The 19,824-nt window shown below is 39.8% G+C and overlaps 1 protein-coding gene across 7 annotated transcripts in view; it reads right to left on the reverse strand.

The window, feature by feature from the left end:
- Positions 1–19,824, reverse strand: part of RANBP17 (RAN binding protein 17) — a 177,966-nt gene that overhangs the window by 21,930 nt on the left and 136,212 nt on the right. For 6 of the 7 annotated variants that reach the window (XM_053380685.1, XM_053380684.1, XM_053380688.1 and 3 more), the window contains 3 exons: positions 18,285–18,499; positions 16,052–16,190; positions 8,374–8,540 (listed from right to left, as the gene is read on the reverse strand). In XM_053380685.1, coding sequence (XP_053236660.1) covers positions 8,374–8,540; positions 16,052–16,190; positions 18,285–18,499 — 521 coding nt within the window. The remainder of the gene's footprint in view (positions 1–8,373; positions 8,541–16,051; positions 16,191–18,284; positions 18,500–19,824) is intronic. The other variant, XM_053380686.1, reaches the window with a different exon arrangement.

Genomic DNA, 19,824 nt, shown 5'->3' on the forward strand with positions numbered 1-19,824 from the left:
AGGTGATGGTACTTATTCAGAAAGACATGCTTTCATTCACTGCAATAGTTATCTAATATACGGAAGTTAATAAAGCAGATTAATCTACAAGTCCCTTTAAGCCATCACTGAGTTTAGAACAACTGCCTCTTTGACCTTTAACCCTCCTGCTGTGCACCAGTAGCAGGTGCCAGCTGCGCTAAAACGATGGCTGACGTGTTTGAACGCAAAGTCTTTTCTTACTTTGCCTCTGACCAGCAGCTGACCCTGTAGGAGCAATTGTTTCATCTGTTGGCCTAAAGGGTACATAAACCAGAAACGGATAAACAAAAAGCATATATACACCAGCTGCCTAGCCTTAGGGTACACCTCTACCATCAACACCTCTAGCATTTTTTTCTGAAAGCCAAATTGCAGCCTTTTTGTCTCCATCCATGGACTAGGCGATACTTGTTACTTTACGAAGCTAAACTTTCATGCACACCAAAGCAGCGTACTGTATTGTTAAGTGCTTAACAAGCTTTGTGATCAGGGAAATCATTCTTGCTCGATTTAACTGTTTTGTTTTACAAACAGATTGCACTCTTAAAGTATAACTGCTTTGAAGAACTATAAAGTAGCAAGCTTCGGATTAAAAACGGAAAAGTTATGCAAGATGCAAAACGATGGACGAAAGGTTTAGTGGGGTCCCCTCCTCTATTTTATAATTTTACACAGAGAATTGTAAGCACAGCATTCTGTACAGGTGGAATTATACCTACATTGTGCTTTTATCAAAGCTGCTGACACTGTCACACCATTATGAAATATTGTTTTGCTTATTGAATTACTCTGCCTTAAGATGAGAAGGCAATTATTTTGTTGATAAAAGTTACACGAGCACAAAGGCAGTGTAATTAATAAATGTATTATACGTCTGACAGAATAAAAAGTTAATATATTTTAAGGCACATCCAGTTCCTCCCCCCAAATTCATGAAATTATTTATATTAAACTATCAATCAATGCTGAAATGCCTAAATTTATGTCAATAGTTCAATAAGTGGCTTTGAGATTGAATTTTGGCTCATTCAATAAAGTATCTTTTCCTGTTCCTTAACCACCCACATCTCTGCTGATTTGGTCTACAGCTGTTATATTTCTTTCAATTAAGAAAAAGTTATGATGCTTATTGGATCATATCCTTAAAATATGCTAAAATCCTGAATCCAGATATGAGTGGTTGCCCATTGTTTGGGGCCTGAGGGTACATTTAATTTTGACAGAGTGAGATGGGGGCATCGCCCCCTCTGGTTGCTTTTTCCCTCCCTCCCCTGGGTTACACTCCCCTCCCCTGAGAAAGAGAAAAGGCACACACACATTTGTTTAAACAAATCCTCTTCTTGTGTTATAGCCACCCCACCCCACACTTCATAGTAAGGCTATAGTTTTGTCCACATAGTATTCTAGTTGCTATAAAAATGACTGATATGCCATCTGAAAAGGTACAATCAAAAAGGTAACATGCTATACAGTGCTGAGAACATTTCATCCAAACGTGAACAGGGGTGATCAAACTTTTGCTTTTTTACTTATTGTGAAAAACACTAGCGTGAAACATTAAGGCATTTTATTAATGGCGTATTTTACCCCGATCCCCCTGTGAAGCAGACTAATTTTAAATCCTTTTGTAAACTACTAGGCATGCTGCTGTTTCTCCCACTGCTTAATACCAAGAAAAGCAATCAGAATTTTAAACATGAAGAAGGTACCGCAAAGTATGTCACAGCACTGAATATCTTCTGCAAGTTACACATGGGGCTACCATAGAAAGGACAGACTATTCCCTCTAGGGGCTGTGGTTAACTTTGGGATGAACAACATAACCAGCACTGAAGAACGGAAACTTCTATTGATTTATGAACTGCAGAAAACGTATTAACATAACTTCTATTTACGTTGGAGCAAGTTGTTAAGTTACAGCTTATGTATGCGATCCAAACATTAGTTAATTAAATGCAACACTTTAAAAAAACAGTTGGGGAAGGGTGTTGGCTTTGTTTAATCTTAGCAAGGACGGAATAGCTGCATTTGTAATTTGTAGTAAAAGAAAAAGCAAGTACAAGGATATTTAAAGAGGATGCATTTTACTACGTTGAACAAGACTGTATTAAAGTTTAGAAGTGATACTGGTTAGGAATATAAAACAACACCCAATCATATAATAAAAAAAGAAATTATGCATAATTGGGCTTCTTACATCCCACTTTTCTAGAGCAGTTTCACTTATGTGAGCAAGGGCAACTCCATTTGCATTCTACACAAATTTCTATTTCATTTCTTCAGCAGGCAAGATCAGGCAACTGAGAGAGCTAAAACCTCTTAAAGATCATTGCTCCAGGTCTAAACTATCTGATATACACTCACAGAAGTAGTTTTCATTCAGAGACATAATTAAATAAATGCCTTTCACTGAACTTCTAATACTCTTAATAAGACTATATGTTTTAAATGCCTCTGACTATATCCACAATATTATTATTCCTACCCCTCAAGGCTTTAGCAGAGGTCCTGTTTATTGTATAACCCAATCAAGCCAAGCAGTGAAGCACTCGGATAGTCTGCTCTTTGCTATGTGTTCGGATGTTTTATGAAGTTATGAGGCCTTTATCTCACAGGGCCAACATATATTTGAATCTTAACATATGCATGTGGTTTCAGATGGAGATAAGCAGATGGCATGCTTTACTACGTTATACGTATGCTTACAATAATCTGAATAGTTTTACAATGGTCTTTCATCCTCTAATCTTCCCTCTCTCATATCCCTGCTGCCAGCACGGCACATCCTCGTCATCTATTACTTCTTTAATATCCCAGTAGTCAGGAGGATAGCAAAACAGCAGTGCAGTGCTATGGTGGCCAGCTGAAATTGTTCTCATGGTTCTAAAGAATAAGACCACTCTTTCCTCTGGCTCTTTATGCCACGAAAAAAGACATGTAGCCCCCCCAAACTCTAGGCTGCCTTGTGTCTGTGCACCATGTCATGTGATCAATTACGCAGAGCAGGGCTTACTTGGCCCCCCAAAAAGAATATTTTATTCAAGTTGGCACCCCTGGGTGGTACAGTTGATATGGCATAGGAACTGGTCAATGCCAGCTGAATAAAGGAGCACTTTGCTTAGAATCAACTGGCATTCATTCTATGGGTCCAGCAAATAGCATCTATCGTTAAACAGGACCAGAATGTTGGAAGGGACCTTAAATGTCGTCCAATCCAGGAAAGCCACTGTCGTGCTACAGCTGGTTAAAATGTATTTCCATTTCTTCAGTAACAAGAGAACTTTCTTTTACCTATCTATTTGATGCTTGTGCAGCTATGCACCCGTATTTAGGAATGCTGCTTTCGTTATTTTAAAAGAAACGCAATGTAAACAGTGCTTCCGCCAGAACAGAGGAGCAGGGGAAAATATTCTGTTACATTGCATCACTTTAAAGAACTGACAAGCCTCTTTAAGCTCACAGCACAATTAGTCATTAGGGCCTAGTTTTCTAGCACTGTTAAGCAATTTGTAATAACCCCCTTCCTTTTAATAGGGTTAGGCATTACTTACAAGACACAGCTGTCTAGAAAACTGAAACCTCTAGTTGTGAAGCAACAGTCTTGTTCATTAGCCGCCATGATAGTCAAATCAGCTCTAAAGCCAGGGTTTAATGGCCTGCCGATGAATAATCAATGGCTCACTTTTCATCTGAGTGTGAAAATGAGAATAATCTAATTCATTGTCCCTCTGGTAAGATTCAAGTCCTTGGGTTCTGTTTCTATTCAGGGCTGATTTATAACCCAATGGAAACCTGATGTAAACATATAATCAATGAGTCCCATCATTGCTGATAACCGCCCCCAACTGGCTCACTCCCTCATCTCAAAAAGCCATCCCTTTAGGCTATTAGCTCCGTCCAGCTAACTCTTTCTACTATCCCTGCCTGCTGCTTTTACCTTGGCCATTCGTTTAGACCAGCAGAGTCAGAAGTAATTTTATACGCAGCAGAGAGCGGGTGGAATTGATTTTTCACTCAGCACTCAGTTCCCATCTGAATAATTATCAATTTTACTGCCTCATAAAGGGGAGAGTCAAAATTTCAAATCAATTCAAAAGAGCTTCTGAGACTGGAGAAACTGTGCGCAAGGAGAAAGGTCAAAGTTGGTGGTGACCTCGGGAGATGATGTCAGGTATTAGAACACTGAATGGTTGACATCAGAAGCACTCAATACGGTATGACTCGTGCTAATGCAAATCATATTTATGCTGACTACTGGAGACCAGTCATTAATATTTAAAAGAGCACCTGAAAGCCTACATTCAGACGAACTATAATATATTCGACAAACTGCGAAGCTAATAAAGACAGATCACTGCTTATTCCTATGATATAAATTTCAGGATTGCCAAGCATCATTAACACAAAATACAGCGTTAAGGTCATAAGGAAGGCAAACGCATGAAAATCCTGATTTGAGGTCAGTATGCTATTATTTCTGATCCTACGGTTGTATTTATAGAGCAGGAACTACTGTACACAGTGACAGGTGAGTACTGAATACACCGCCAAGTTCTAATCAATTTCTGCTTTGGATTGGCTTCTGCAGGAAGTCGTAGTGAGAGGGAATGATGGCAATGAATCACATGCCGATAATAATGCCAGTCAAATACATGCCTAAATAATATGCTGTGTACCAGTTCCTTATTTGCCTTTATTTGGAAACAAAGATCACCCAATGTAATCGGAACAATAAATAACAATGATAAATCTTGTAAACTTAAATGGCAACCACCATTTCTGTTACCTAACCATCAGTACAATCTCCAGGTCACTAAAGATCTTCCACTGATGTCACTCTGTCCTGATTACAGCCATAAATCCAAGCAGTTACATGGTATTTAGTTAACAATCTGTTCTTAAAATGCCCACCAGTCTGCCATTTGGGATTAAATCATTCACCAAAGACAAAACTGACTATGAAACTGTCAAAATCCATGGTTCCTTGCAACAAGGATGCATCCCATAATAATAGAAAAAGAAGCACAACACCTCTCTGTATCGTCTTCAGATCATGAAATTTTTATTACTCGATTTGCCTTGAAAAGACAAACGACAATCAATTGCTTAGTTGAATATCATATGAGCATCTAGTTATTTTTTTTATTTAGAACTACTGTATTCCATCTGCTTATCTCTGAGGTGACTCAGATAAAAGATTAAATACTAATACAAAATATAATACTAAGATACTAAGTAAAACCCATCTAATATACAAAGAAAAAGAAAAGTCAGAAGAATAAGTGTACTTACTAAAAGCTGGTACAATTAATATATATGTTGAAGACTCAAATACATTAAAAAGCCTTCACCAGACACCTAAAAAACATTTAAGTAGGTACTAGGCAAAAAATGTTTAGGGAGAAAGTTCCAAAGTCAAGCTGCCACACTTTTTCCAAAAAAGGGGCCCTGCATCAAACTTCCAAAGGTGGAGGCAACTGGATCAGGGCCTCAGTTGATAATCTAAGCAAACAGGCACATACATGTAAGAGAGGACTGTTGCCCTGAGGCTGTTTAGGGCTTCATACACTAAAATGCACTTTGAACTGCATCCAAAAGCATACTAGAAGCTAGCAAAGTTCTTTTGGTTCCAGCAAAAACATATTCAGCACAGCAGTTTCCAATCGGTAACCTGGTCACTGAACCTGTTCAAGTTTCTGAAAACTCTTATACAGGCAGCCTAATGTATAGCCACATTGCAGATATCTAATGTGAGATGTCAACATGGCATGGATAAATGTGGCAAGATTTTAGTTATCAAGGAGAGGCTGCAGCTAGCACGCCAACTGAAGGCAGAAAGCTTTCCACACTACAGACTTCATTTGGGTGCCTATAAGCAAGGCTTGACCTAAAAAACACCACCAAATTCTCTTAAGGGAAACTGCAGTTTCATCAAGAACGAGCCAAATATTAACTCACTACCCAACCATACCATCTATGAACATTCTTCAGTCTTGTCTGTTGAGATTTAGTTTATCAGCATTTATCAAGATACCTACACCTATTCCTGTCCCAGGCATTCACCACTATATCTGGATTGGGAGAAGGAGGGAGAACTCTCCTGATGGTTTCACTAAACAGGATGTAAGGCAAAATGATTACTAGGGAGCCAAAAGTGCTCTAGTTAAGAGGGTCAGCATGCCAACAAGTGATCAACACTATATTTCAGAGGTCAACCAGGACTTCCGTAGGCGTGTCAGCAACATTAAGCTGTAAATCCCATAGTACCAGACCATTGGCCATGCTGGCTGGGAATGACAGAACTTGAGATTCTGAAAACATCTCGAGGGTATCAGGCTCAGGAAAACTGGTATACAGGATTCCAAATCTGGCCACACATTTGGAAAGGTACCACAAATAGGTCAACTTTATTTTCAACCCCAACTTTCCAATACTGAGTTAATATTTTTCACTGCTGTTGCACCCCAGGTTGCAATGCTTTTCACTGAGCTATCCACAATGGCCCCAAGATTTCTTTCCTGAATACTCAACCACTGAAGACTCCCTTAGTGCATTATAGAAGCTTCTGAACTTCTATAATAAAATCAGTTCACATGTGTGCTGCTTGGTTACATGGGGTTTTTGGCAAAGTGCCTTTTGCTTTCTGGGAGAGATGCACTGACACTGGAAATCCAGTGCAAAAGGAGGTTGTGGTGGAATAAGTCTCTTGTGTGCAGATGACCCCAGCATCTCCCATAGTGGTCCAAGGTACCAACTTATTTGTACGGTAGTTGATACTGGGCCAATGAGGAAGACTATTGTGATTGTTGACAGAGAGGTCATCAACGCCTGGAGTTAAGAACATGATCTCCCCATGACTACTGTATCACTAGAGGCTTTTTCTAAACTTCCAAAACAAAAACACCAGCAATTTTTTTAAAAGTCTCATCTATTAACGGATAAACTGAAATATCCTTGTAAACTTGCTTTATAAGAAAGAAGAGGAGCTACAACAGCAGCACAGGTGTTATTTGCCCAAAGATGGAAGGCAGACAAAGTACTTACAAGAGAAGAATGGCTGACAAAGATGATGGACTATTCCGAAATGGCGAAAATGACCAGGAAGATTTTATGGGAATGTTTAGGGACGCGGGGGAGGATAAATTGTCTAAGATATCCTATCCCAACTTGTCTTTACAAGTTCAACAAAATCAGCAGAGTTAACATTCCCCCCTTTTTTTAACACACGCACAGCAGGTAGCTTGCTCAGTCTCGTTAGAGTCTCTGTAAATATTTCCTGGTATTTCCCCTGTTTAATCCCTCCTAAAATAAGACGCTATGCAGTCTTCTGTAAAGTATAAAACGTTTACTCACAAGTAATCATCTGTTCACACAAAGGTTCCCAGAAGGCAGACTTAAAAGGTTACAACATAGTTTAAATGTGGTGACTATCTCCTTATGGGAGAAAGGACCCCTTTTCTTCTCTTGGCCTGGAGCCAGGGGTGCATTTTAGTAGTGCTGTTGTTAAGATGGCATCGATAAGAGATAAGAGAGACAAGAAGAGACAAGATGGACGCCAGCCTATAGGTTCTGGATCATTCCACTTCAGGAGAGGCCACGGCCATCTCAAGTTACACATAGGAAGTTTCGTCTTCAGTCCTGGAAAGCAGGAAGTTCCGGCTGGAGGACTGAAGAAGAGTTTGGATTTGATATCCTGCTTTATCACTACCCGAAGGAGTCTCAAAGCGGCTAACATTCTCCTTTCCCTTCCTCCCCCACAACAAACACTCTGTGAGGTGAGTGGGGCTGAGAGACTTCAAAGAAGTGTGACTGGCCCAAGGTCACCCAGCAGCTGCATGTGGAGGAGCAGGGATGCGAACCCAGTTCCCCAGATTACAAGACTATCGCTCTTAACCACTATACCACACTGTCTGTTCTAGCAATGTTGTGTTTGACTGCACCTGATTCTTACATCCCACAGATTTATTATCAAGAGGATAATAAATTTAATAAAGAATGAGGGAAATTTATGTCACTTCAAAGAACACTGTAAACAATTAAAAACATTGGCAGGATTCTAAAAAACACTTGCAATGTAGCGAGAATTATGGTGAAAATTGAGGGTTAGGAAAATATGGAGAACATTATATGATGCAGTTGGAAAAGAATAACTTTGGAAACCATGGAGGAGTGGAGGGAAGTTTTGGGACTCAGACAATCCTATGTGTACATGATTAGGATTAATTTGTGATGATAATTGTTAAAGGCAAAAACGAATATATAATTTTTAAAGAAGGAAAGAAGAGGAGAGAACACCTTTGCTCACAAAGATAACAAAAATGGAGGAAAGCTGCACAATGCTATGGAGCTTACCTGCTGCAATACCTCTGAGTTCTGCTGCATGAAGTGCAGTAATCTTTGCCCATCTTGGGAAGTCTCTCTACATCTCAGAGGTTTCTTGCCTTCTTTTGCTATGTGCTTAAAGAGGTAGGTGACAATGTAGTCTAAACTTGCACAGCAGCTGGAGGAGACAATGGTATCTGCACACGGCAAATGAAATAAAATGTGATTAATTAGGAGACAGTTCCAATAGTAACATCCTAGATGAGAAAGAGGAATCACAATATTACAGCGAGATTAGGTATCTGGATGGAAATGTTTCACCGCACTGTTGCTCTTCTTCGGTAGGTTTAACATATTCAAAGTAGATTTCAGTGCAACAGGCCCTCTTCTCTCAGTCTAAACCGCACAGGGGGACTCCTAAACCCCACTGGTATTCGGCCTAGTTGTAAGCACTCCTGCTGGGTGTTCCAAATTGAAGGATTCCAGCTGCTTCCTTATTGCTATGAAATTATGAAATCTGAAGAGTTTGTACTTGGGGGATAAGAGCAAATGTTTTCATTCTCCTGCTTTAAAATCCTAACTGAAGAGCCAGTATCACAATTCGCCTGAAAATGAATGCACAGGTTGAACATGTAATCCAAGGGTCTTTTATTATTATATATTCAGGATATTGTAGGGACGTGGGTGGCGCTGTGGTCTAAACCACTAAGCCTCTTGGGCTTGCCGATCAGAAGGTCGGCGGTTCAAATCAGCACAACAGTGGTGAGCTCCCATTGCTCTGTCCCAGCTCCTGCCAACCTAGCAGTTCAAAAGCACGCCAGTGCAAGTAGATAAATAGGTACCACTGCGGCAGGAAGATAAACAGCGTTTCCGTGCGCTCTAGTTTGTGTCACGGCGTTCCACTGCTGGCTCCCTCAGCCTGAAAGCGAGATGAGCACCGCATCCCATAGGCACCTTTGACTGGACTTAACCACCCAGTGGTCCTTTACCTTTACCTTATTCAGGATATTATTAAGAATTTGGAAAAATGACACAAACTTGCCAGCTAACAAAAATATTTAAAATTGTATTTTGATAGAACTTAGGATGACACTGATACTGGGGTATGGAATGAGAAGTGAGGAAGATAGAAGTAAATGGCTGGCTGGATATTTTTATTGCAATCAAGGATAATGACAAGTGCAATGACCATTGCACAATTTCTACCAGAGGTTTTGGGCTGTGAACTTGATAATGCAATAGCTGATAAGAGAAAGTAGAGCAAAGGATAATGGCTCATCCTTATTTATTTAAACTGAAGGAAACTTGTCAGAAGGAAACTTGAAGGATTTAAACTGAAGGAAACTTGTCAGAAGACCAAAACCTAACCATATATGATGCAACATTAATGTGTCCATCTGACTCATGTACACTATTTTTTTTCCTGCTTGAAGGACAGGCGCAGTTTGTCTTCCTCCCCTCAGTTCCTTTACAGTGGTACCTCGGGTTAAGTACTTAATTCGTTCCAGAGGTCTGTTCTTAACCTGAAACTGTTCTTAACCTGAAGCACCACTTTAGCTAATGGGGCCTCCTGCTGCCACCGCACAGCTGGAGCTAGATTTCTGTTCTCATCCTGAAGCAAAGTTCTTAACCTGAGGTACTATATCTGGGTTAGCGGAGTCTGTAACCTGAAGCGTATGTAACCCGAGGTACCACTGTATTTACACCTCTCTTTTGCAAGGACACACCGTTCAATGCAATACTTTTAACAGCAGAATACCTTCGTATGCTCAATATAGTCAACCGATTCCCAAATCCATATATTACTGATGCAATAACTTTGCCTACTCTTTGGAGAATGTTCATTGTATTTACACTAACTAGAATTATCTGCTCAGCTTGTAATGTGGATAAAAATATTCATGTTGCCATTATATCATCATAACCTTACTCCAACACATGCTGCCTCAGTTCAATGAAAACAGACTCTGTTTGCTTATATGCATTAGCATATGGCAACAATAGATTGGTTATTTTCTATCTGTGCCCTGTTTATAAATGTAGGCAATCTTATATAGTTTCTCCTTACTGGGTTATTTGGAGTTCTTTTCCCACATCATAGTTTTTTCTAGCATTACTCTGTATCCAGCTTCTTTTTCGGTTCTAACGGCAGTCACGCTTTAAGCTACTGCAGATAATTTGACTCCCTTTTTGTTCAAAGAAGGAGAAAATGGAACAGAGGCTGGTATAAGAAACAATCACATTCGTAGGAGATTACCAGCATTTGGGGATTCAACCTGCTCCCAAGTGAGGACAATTGACTCTAAGGGTTGCAAATCTAGGTCACCATGGAATTGGTTTTGATTGCCTAGCTTTTGGATGGGTGCACGAATTAAATTGTTAAAATATTCATTTGAAAGAGAAGGTGTATGATAGACTCAATTAAGTGTATCCCCCTAAACTGTGATGAGTGGAAACCTGCCAATATTGCAGTGAGCATTTGAGAACTTCTCTCTAGACGCCAGATTGTTGATCTGTGCCAGTTCTGCCTCATAAACGTTGTTTTCAAGTTTACTTGTATTTGAACATCATTGCAATATATTTTTTCCTAAGCTAAGTTCTCCTGAGGTCTTAGAAAGGATTTTGCAGACAATATAGCCACAATTAGTCTCAAGACTCTCTTAATCTTACCAAGTATGAAACATTCCTGTGAATTTCTGATAATCCCCATTTCTACTGGCTTCAAATGGAGGTGAACTTTCGTATCTCTTTCCCAGAGAGTTTCTTTATTTGTAGAATTTACCCAATCTATCTATTATCCATCTCTCATAATAATGCCCCATCCATTCACCATGCTGCTGAGGTTGTCATACATGGTTATCTCATTTTATCATCCCACCAGCATGTAAGTACTGAATCTAACACAGAGAAATCAGACATCCTTACACATCAAGTCATACAGAATTCACTACATTAAGTGCAGGATCAAAGCTCAAGATCAAGATATTTTAAATTTCAAAATGGACGAAAATGCAGAACCAAGCAATTCCTTCTCCCAAGGCATGGCAGTCTGAACCCTGTAGTGCAACGGGAGGTATTACGATGACTTGTGATCTCAGGGCTACTTGATATACAGGTGAAACTCGAAAAATTAGAACATTGTGGAAAAGTTCATTTATTTCAGTAATTCAACTTAAAAGGTGAAACTAATATATGAGATGGACTCATGACGTGCAAAGTGAGGTATGTCAAGCCTTTATTTGTTATACTTGTGATGATTATGGCGTAGAGCTGACGACAACTAGACCCCCTATAACAGGGCGGGCAACTTCAGGCCCTCTGGGCTTCACTGTCTGGTCCTTGGGATTTTTGCTGAAATGGAACCCAAGGCAGGACCAATGTAGGGTGGGATTATGCAGTGGTACTGAGTACTTTGGGACAAAACAAACAAGCTTGAACGTGGGTCATGGGGACGACGACTGGCTTTTCACTTCTGACATTGGGATCATTTGAACAGGTTGTGAAAAGCAGAATTTTAAAGATGTATGTAGATGACCAGTGACTACCCTACCCATTTGGGGTGGAGGAAGGCGGATTTCTCATCTACTCCACCGTTTCCCCTTGTAATTCTATTTTTGATATCATCTTTTCCAAGGGCAATATTGATTGTGACATAGAAGTGGAGGGAGGAAAAATCTCAATCGAGAACCTGACTGCTGCTTTCCAGTGAACTAAAGTAATTATTCAAACAAAGGTCTGAGAGATGTGTCCAAGAACACAACTCCAGCCATCAAGATATATGAAGTAATTGTTTGCAAAGTGCAGAATTAATCTACTATGTTGGCCACCCAAGGGAAGCAACTGCATGGGCCTGGTTCAGATATTTCCCCCCAATCTTTCTCCTATGTTTTGGGTGGACAGGATGGGAAAAGAGCATACCTTCCCTCATGGGCGTATTGAAGGGGAGGCAGCTGTCCCCTAAATAAATAAAAATCAATACAAATCTGAGGTTCTGCCTCCCCTACCTAACAAAAAATCCTGGCCACTCCTATGCCTTCCCTACCCACCCATCTGGCCGACAAGTTCAGCTTCTGAAGTCACTCAATGTCCACATGTAAGCATAACACTTCAATAGGACATGCATAAGAAATATCCAATGTGGATAGGCTGAAATAATGCAGAAAGCTTCCAGGCATTTTCTGAGATATCCAGTGTGCTGTTCTGGTCTATGTGCACTGGATGTTAGGCATGCATGCCATTCTGAAATGCTACGTGTTCATACAAGCATATAGTAAAACATGTAGATGGGTGGGGAGACCCATTCTTTCTCCCTGAAATGTGAAGGAATAAGATCAGGGGGAGGGTACTGTCCAAACTAAGTTGTTGTTTTTTAATAAAAAAGCAAAAATGGATGTAAGATTTCTAAATCTTCTAGGTAGAGTGCAGGTGGGCCAAAAAAAATAAAAATAAAATGTTAGGGCTTTCCTTATTTGAATGGAATAGTGGTTCCCTTATTGAAAACCAAAAACTCGGCTCACAAAGAAACGTGTGTTTTAAAAAGAAGAGGACAAGATTTTTCAAACAATGTTTAGCAAAGAAAAAGATATTGCCTGGCCAAAAATGGGCTACGCAGTACAAAGGTTTGAGTGAAATCAACTACCAGGTTTTTAGCCCTCCTGATTAGACTGTATAAAGGGAATAACTGAACACAAATTCAGCCCTAGGTATTTAGTAGCTGCTGAATAACGAAGGGGATGAGGGCGGCTTATGTGAACAGTGTAGGATCAGGCCCATTATGTTTTCACTTCTAAAGGCTTCTGGCCTTGTAGCTGCATATGGAAGTAATGAACACTTTAAGAAATGTATTTGGAAATGCATATTTCATAAGCGAGTTTTGCAGTACTTTTAAACCAGTGCTTTGACTCTATTTGTTTTAAAATTGAATAACACAAAGTAAATCACTAACATCCATTTAGAAACCAGTAGCTGTTCTAAACATGCTGATACTGTACAAGTAGATATTTTATATTCCTCTGTAAGTGATCTTAGCAGCACAGTGGAGAGGTCTACCCTCTCATCTGCTCACGAGGATGCAATTTAAGTATTAAGAGCTACTTATATTTTCCCATAACTGTATATCAAAGATGCTTGTGGCACTCATTTTTCTTCTTATTGTAAGAGTGTAACAGAGGAGGATGTGATGCAAGACCCCCACGCTGATTTTAATGGACAAGCAGAGTCATTTGTTGAACGCGAATGCAGTCCTTATTGCATTTTACTCAAGGCAGACAGACAAACAGCAGGCAGGCAAGTTAAAAGGGGAGGAGGAGGAATGACAATTGTTGCTCTGGTAAACAAAGAGAGAGAGGGGATGTGTCTGCAGCAGTGATACCATGAAACATCTGGTAGGCAACCTGGCTAATGAGAAAAGGGAATATGACATCTGTATTCAAGCCAACTTCCTATTACATTAGCACCAAGGTGCTGCTGCTATTTATTGTTACTTGCTAAGGCCCATTTGGCCCTTGCATTTTATGAATAAGCATAGATGGAAGAACTATTTTCAACACTTGACAGCATTACTGAACAGACCGTAATCTAAGAGCTTTATTTCGTTTAAGATGAAGATAGCAGGAAGAGGTACAAGTGCAATGCTTGCTATGTTCCTGGACTAGGTTCTTTTTACACCATACCTAAATGATCTCTTTTAAGGGAGTTTGAAAGTAAACAAATTAATCTATTTAACATCCAATTAAAATGGCAGGACACCAAAAAAATGCCATGCTTTCATTTTAGTTAATGAATGGCAGTATGTTATCAATCACAGAAAAATTAGAAAAGCTTTACATGGCGATTAGGGAGAACATCATACAAGATACATTAAAAGGTTTCAGTCGGATGTGGAAAAGCCAGGCAAACACTTTAGAAAAGGGCTCTTGAAAGTGTTTATCTTTACTGTGAAGTCTATATGAGGGCTTCCATTACACATGATTTACAACCAGGGCATACCAAAGGAATAAATATTATTGCAGAGTATCGAATATACTGTAAAGTGTGGAACTATGATGCACACAGTACTTCCATTCAGGATACTTGTATAAAACAAAAAAGTTTAAAGATGTGGGGTTTCATATCTTTTGCTCTACTGTTTAAACCGCAATATATGCCAAGCACTTCAATGACACAAAGCTGAAAGGGTTAACACTTTAAACAATCAAACAAATGCTCTTCTGTTCTACTAAGCACAGGATATAGGTTGCTTACTCTAATGGTCTGATGTTAGCACATCCAAGCCCTAGTTTTGTATTTAACTGTTGGGTGACATTTGCCCACTGCTTGTGCATGTCAAAATCATGGCTGCAGTTTTCAAAAAGAGTGCTTATGAGTTGGTCGGTGTTACATTTGTGAATTTACCGACATGCCCTGTATTTTGTGTGTTTGCATTTGTATAATAATAATAATATTTTTTATTTATACCCCGCCCTCCCCAGCCAAGGCCGGGCTCAGGCAGCTAACAAGAAATAATAAAAACAAGTTGAATGAATACAACTTAAAAACAAGATTAAAATACAACAATTAAAATATTGAAACATTAAAATATTAAAATGCAGCCTCATCACAGGAGGAGAAAGGAAAAAGAAAGAGGGGGAGGGAATCAAATTGGCTCCAAGCCAAAGGCCAGGCGGAACAACTCTGTCTTACAGGCCCTGCGGAAAGAAATCAGATCCCACAGGGCGCTGGTCTCATGAGATAGAGCGTTCCACCAGGCCAGAGCCAGAGTTGAAAAGGCCCTGGCTCTGGTTGAGGCTAGTCTGACTTCCTTAGGGCCCAGGACCACTAGGGTGTTGCTATTTATGGACCTTGAGGCTCTCCTTGGGACATACCAGGAGAGGCGGTCCCGTAGGTACGAAGGTCCTAGGCCGTGAAGGGTGCTTTGAAAAGGAAAATAATGCTTTGAATGTCTGCTGTGCGGTGCTTTGGCCACAGCTCATTGCAGAAAAGCACCATACAATTAAACTCCATCCATCAATCCATCATACTGAGAGACAGTTGAATTTCCAGTATTCTGACATCCTCACTAACATCCAGCATCCTTACAAACACCCAACTCTACTTTAGGAACAGAAAACACTATCCAGTTTCATGGGAAGTTTAATTATGAAGCAATTTTATGCACTTGGACCAGGAAGCCTGGGTTCAAATTCCAGCCCACCAATGAAGTCACGGGAACTATTATTGCTTGATTCATTTCCCTCTGCAAAATGAAAATATTGGTGACAGGCTTGTTTGTAAGGGGGAATGAGATACGGAAACTATCCCTGGTTGGAATGTTCTGTGAGGAGAGTGAATTATACATTAAAAAAAATTGTTTGGAGCAACGCTGAAGAAAGGGACAAAAGTTGGATTTAAATGAGGAGTGTGTATGGATCATGATTCAGCATCAAAAGTTCTTAACGAATGGCAGCAATATGCATATTTATCTGTCATTAAATTCACTGGGAGTTATGTTACTGACGTCCATGAGCAGATGTCTATACCCATGACTGCTTGAGGACCAGAACTGTTAATTTCCCCACAAAATAACCATTTTATATAAAAATAATAATACTGTGCAGCACTGGAGTCACAGCAACAAAATTAAATTCTCTGGAAGCTATACCATATTGCTTTTGACTGCTGCACAGTAGTTTTTACACCCTTCCTTAGCTGAGTTGCATGGTGTACTTACCCAGTGCAGTAAGTCCTTCAGATATTGAAGTAAATATATACATTAGTACATGAGGCTCTAAACTGGTGATAAAACTCATGTGGTCCTGGGTGAGACATTCCAAGAGTGGATAATAAGACTGGCTTAGTTTTCGATATTGCTAGGGTTGGGGGGAGGGAGAGACCGAGAGAAAGAGAACAGATGAAAAGTTACTCCATGTAGATTATTAACATTTATTGCATTAAAATACCTGCAAAGTAACTTCAATGCATTCTGGGTTATCTACTGCATTAAATCAATTTTACACTGGAAACAAACCCAGTATAAGATATACCCTGGGCTGTATTTAGTCTGTTCTATAGACCACCAAACTGATGCCAAAGTAAGCTGCATTTTGAAACTTGTATTAATTATGCAAATGCAGCCAGCTTATTCATAGATCAGATCATTTTGCACACTTCGTTCTGTTAAGTATGGAAAGAGGAAAGGAGCTGCACAAGCACTAAAGATTTCCCCGCTAACTAAGGCCAATATTCAAAGTATAGAACACACAATTCTGTCTATATGTTGACTTCCCTACTGGAGAGAGGAGAGATAATTGTGTGCATTTACGCACATGTAGGCATACTCTGTGGGTGGAAAGGGAGTGAGAATATGCACCATTACTTTTGAGCAACAAAGCAACAGCCATAACACCTAAGAATTTACCAGTTGCTACCCTAACTTTTAAAAACATTAGCAAATCTTGCTTCCATTCTGCAAACACAGATATGTTCCTAGCTGTTATTGGGGACAGCGTGAAGGAGCAACAGAACATCCACACAGCCCAAACAACATTCTGTTCCAGGCGTGGCTTTGTTTGTTCCTTGTTGTCATCTAAGAGTATCATGCCCTGGATTTTAATCCTAAAATTGAAAATAGTCTATTTCCAGGCTCTTACTGAAATCAGTGTCCTGGGCTGGATATGCACCAGATTTTAGCCTTCAAACTCTGAAAATAGCTTAATCATTTGGGGGCATGTGTTTTGAGGGAGAAATATACAACTATCCTATTGCTGCTGTAAAAAATAAATAAATCACAGTACATTAACTGCTTACAAAAAAAAACTGCTCCTGTGGCATTCTACCACCTATTGGCTCTTCCACATATTCCACGGTTGAAAACGCTGCACTATGTCATGCTTTTATAAATTTTATTTTGCAGTTTTACAGAAATCCAAATCCAATATTCCCCACCACACACTGCTTTTAGACCATGGTCATCTCTGATCACAGTATGTGGGGATTTTACTGGAAGGGGAACTTGACTGGCCCTTCCATCCTATCTGGTACATGTCAAGCGTATGCACATCAGTTGTAGCTGCTGAAGACTCAAAACTACACTCGAGTCTAGGCCTCATGTATTAACTCAAACTTTCTTTGGGAATATTTTGGCAAGTAGTGAAAGTCAGCAAGTCTCCCCACTAATTTCTTTCTCTTTTTTTTTGCAGGGAAAAAGGGGTCTTTCATGCCCTGCTTGACTCGACTGCTTATGCAATCAATGCATATCTCCTTATACAATTAAAAATTGCTTCTAAAATAGAACTGTTTATAGGTTAGCCATTATAACGAGAGAGTCTGGCTTTATATGCTCGACTTCATTTTTCCACAACCATGAATGGTTTTCTACAAGGTGAGTTGTATAAACCAATAAAAGGCAAATTAAAATAGCCAAGGCCCAATTGATCCAGTACTGAAAGAACAAATGACTTGGTTCAATACTACAGTTTTGACAATGGCAGAATTTCTCTCTCCCGTATGCCAAGTAGTGGACTGTTAGTATCATTGCCATTAAACCCATATGAATAGCTGTCAGAAGACTAATATTTCAGAAAAAATATGCCCCAAATTTCATAAAGAAAGGTTGTTGGTGTGCACTGTTACCGAAAATGCATTATGGCAGCTAAGCTAAATTAGAACAATGTGGAAAACAATTCTACTGCCATTCAGGAGAGGTATTAGACACAGAAGATAATTTGACCAATATCCTCTTATCCTTGTGATGCATTTTAAATATTTTGAAGTGAATACTTATCACTTGAGATAATGGAAATACTAATGGTATATCTGAATCTAAGAATGCAAATAAATGCAGGTAGCTGAGACTAAAAAGAACTGCCTTTGAGTTGTTCTAGATCCCCCTCTCTCTCCATTTTAAGCCTGTGGTGGTGATTTCATATTTTGCATAAAGACTCCCAAGACGAATAATTGCTTACTAGCAAGTCACTGTGGGATACTGAGAGCAGCATTTTGACAAAGGCCTGAAGTACATTGTCAAAGTGGTTGTCCCCATACAACTTGAAGACGCCAAAGCTGACATAATTTCCACACAAGGCAGATTTGAGTGCAGAATAACAGATGGAGATACCCTTGAGTTTCAATGGATAAACTTGATCTTTTGACAGAGTCCCAAGGGAGAGGATCTGATTACCTGTTTGCAAGGAAGGGGGGGGGAAATAAGGGATAAAGAGAGGAATTGACATAAGTAACTGAAAAAACTGAAATCTGTGTCGCTTAACATTTTCATTTCACTGGGTTTTTATTATTATCTGAACACCCCATAACATTTATATTCTAGAATAGTAACATTTTAAAGGAATCACAACAATATATTTAAACAGAAGGTCCATAATAACACAATAAGGCAGGAGTACCAACCTGACTGTGGTTCTTTATAGTAAGATACCAAGTTCTAGAGCTTGCCTATTCTAAAATAAATGTTCATTCTAAAATACATGGTTGTTTATATACAAACATTAAATACACAGCATAAACAGGTGGTTTACTTTTACCAGGCCATAAGAATGAATTAGTGCTTTTAAAGCTTCAGTATTCTTCCCCCCTATTCTAGTAATGCAATTATTTGGCATGCTTAGTGTGAAACAATGGCTATTTTGAGATCTGCTGAACAATTCACAGGCCTTTGTAAAGCTGCTACCTATGATAAAGAGATAAGACACCTGTCAATGGTCCTTGAGATATTGCAAAAAAGGGGAGAAATACTGCACATCAAGCTGCTGGACTGAAGGGAATATAGTGATGAATACTTTTTAGCTCGAGTCTACTGATGTGCTTCTTCATCTCTACATCAACTTCCAAGTCCCCGGAGCAGTGAAAATTGCACTAACTTCACAGCTCCATTGGCCAACACCTGCAGTGAGTATGGCTCCTGCTGTACCCCAGAAAAATATATCACACTGGCTCTGCTGGCAATCAAACTCCATTCCATGACTTGCCTGACTTGTGGAAATACTAGCATATGAGGCTTGTAAAGGTATTTGACTTGAGATTGGTATCTGTTCAAGAATAGTTGTAAAGACCAAGGAAAGAGGATACTGACCAGTTACTGAGAACAGTTCTAAAATGGGTAACAGGATAATCAAGAGCAAAATGAGCTAAGATCTGAGGAAAAACTCTGGATTAAAACTTTTACATCACAGACTACCTGGGAAGTATCACTTTTAGGGGAAACTATTGTTGCTGGTGGCGCTGTGGGTTAAACCACAGAGCCTAGGGCTTCCTGATCAGAAGGCTGGCGGTTCGAATCCCCGCGACGGGGTGAGCTCCCATTGCTCGGTCCCTGCTCCTGCCAACCTAGCAGTTCAAAAGCACAAAGTGCAAGTAGATAAATAGGTAGCGCTCCGGCGGGAAGGTAAACGGTGTTTCCATGCACTGCTCTGGTTCAGGCTCTGCTAGTCAGGCTGGCCACATGACCCAGAAGCTGTACGCCGGCTCCCTCGGCCAATAAAGCGAGAT

The sequence above is a fragment of the Podarcis raffonei genome, chromosome 3, assembly GCF_027172205.1.
Source record: "Podarcis raffonei isolate rPodRaf1 chromosome 3, rPodRaf1.pri, whole genome shotgun sequence".
In the NCBI taxonomy this organism is placed as follows: Eukaryota; Metazoa; Chordata; class Lepidosauria; order Squamata; family Lacertidae; genus Podarcis; species Podarcis raffonei.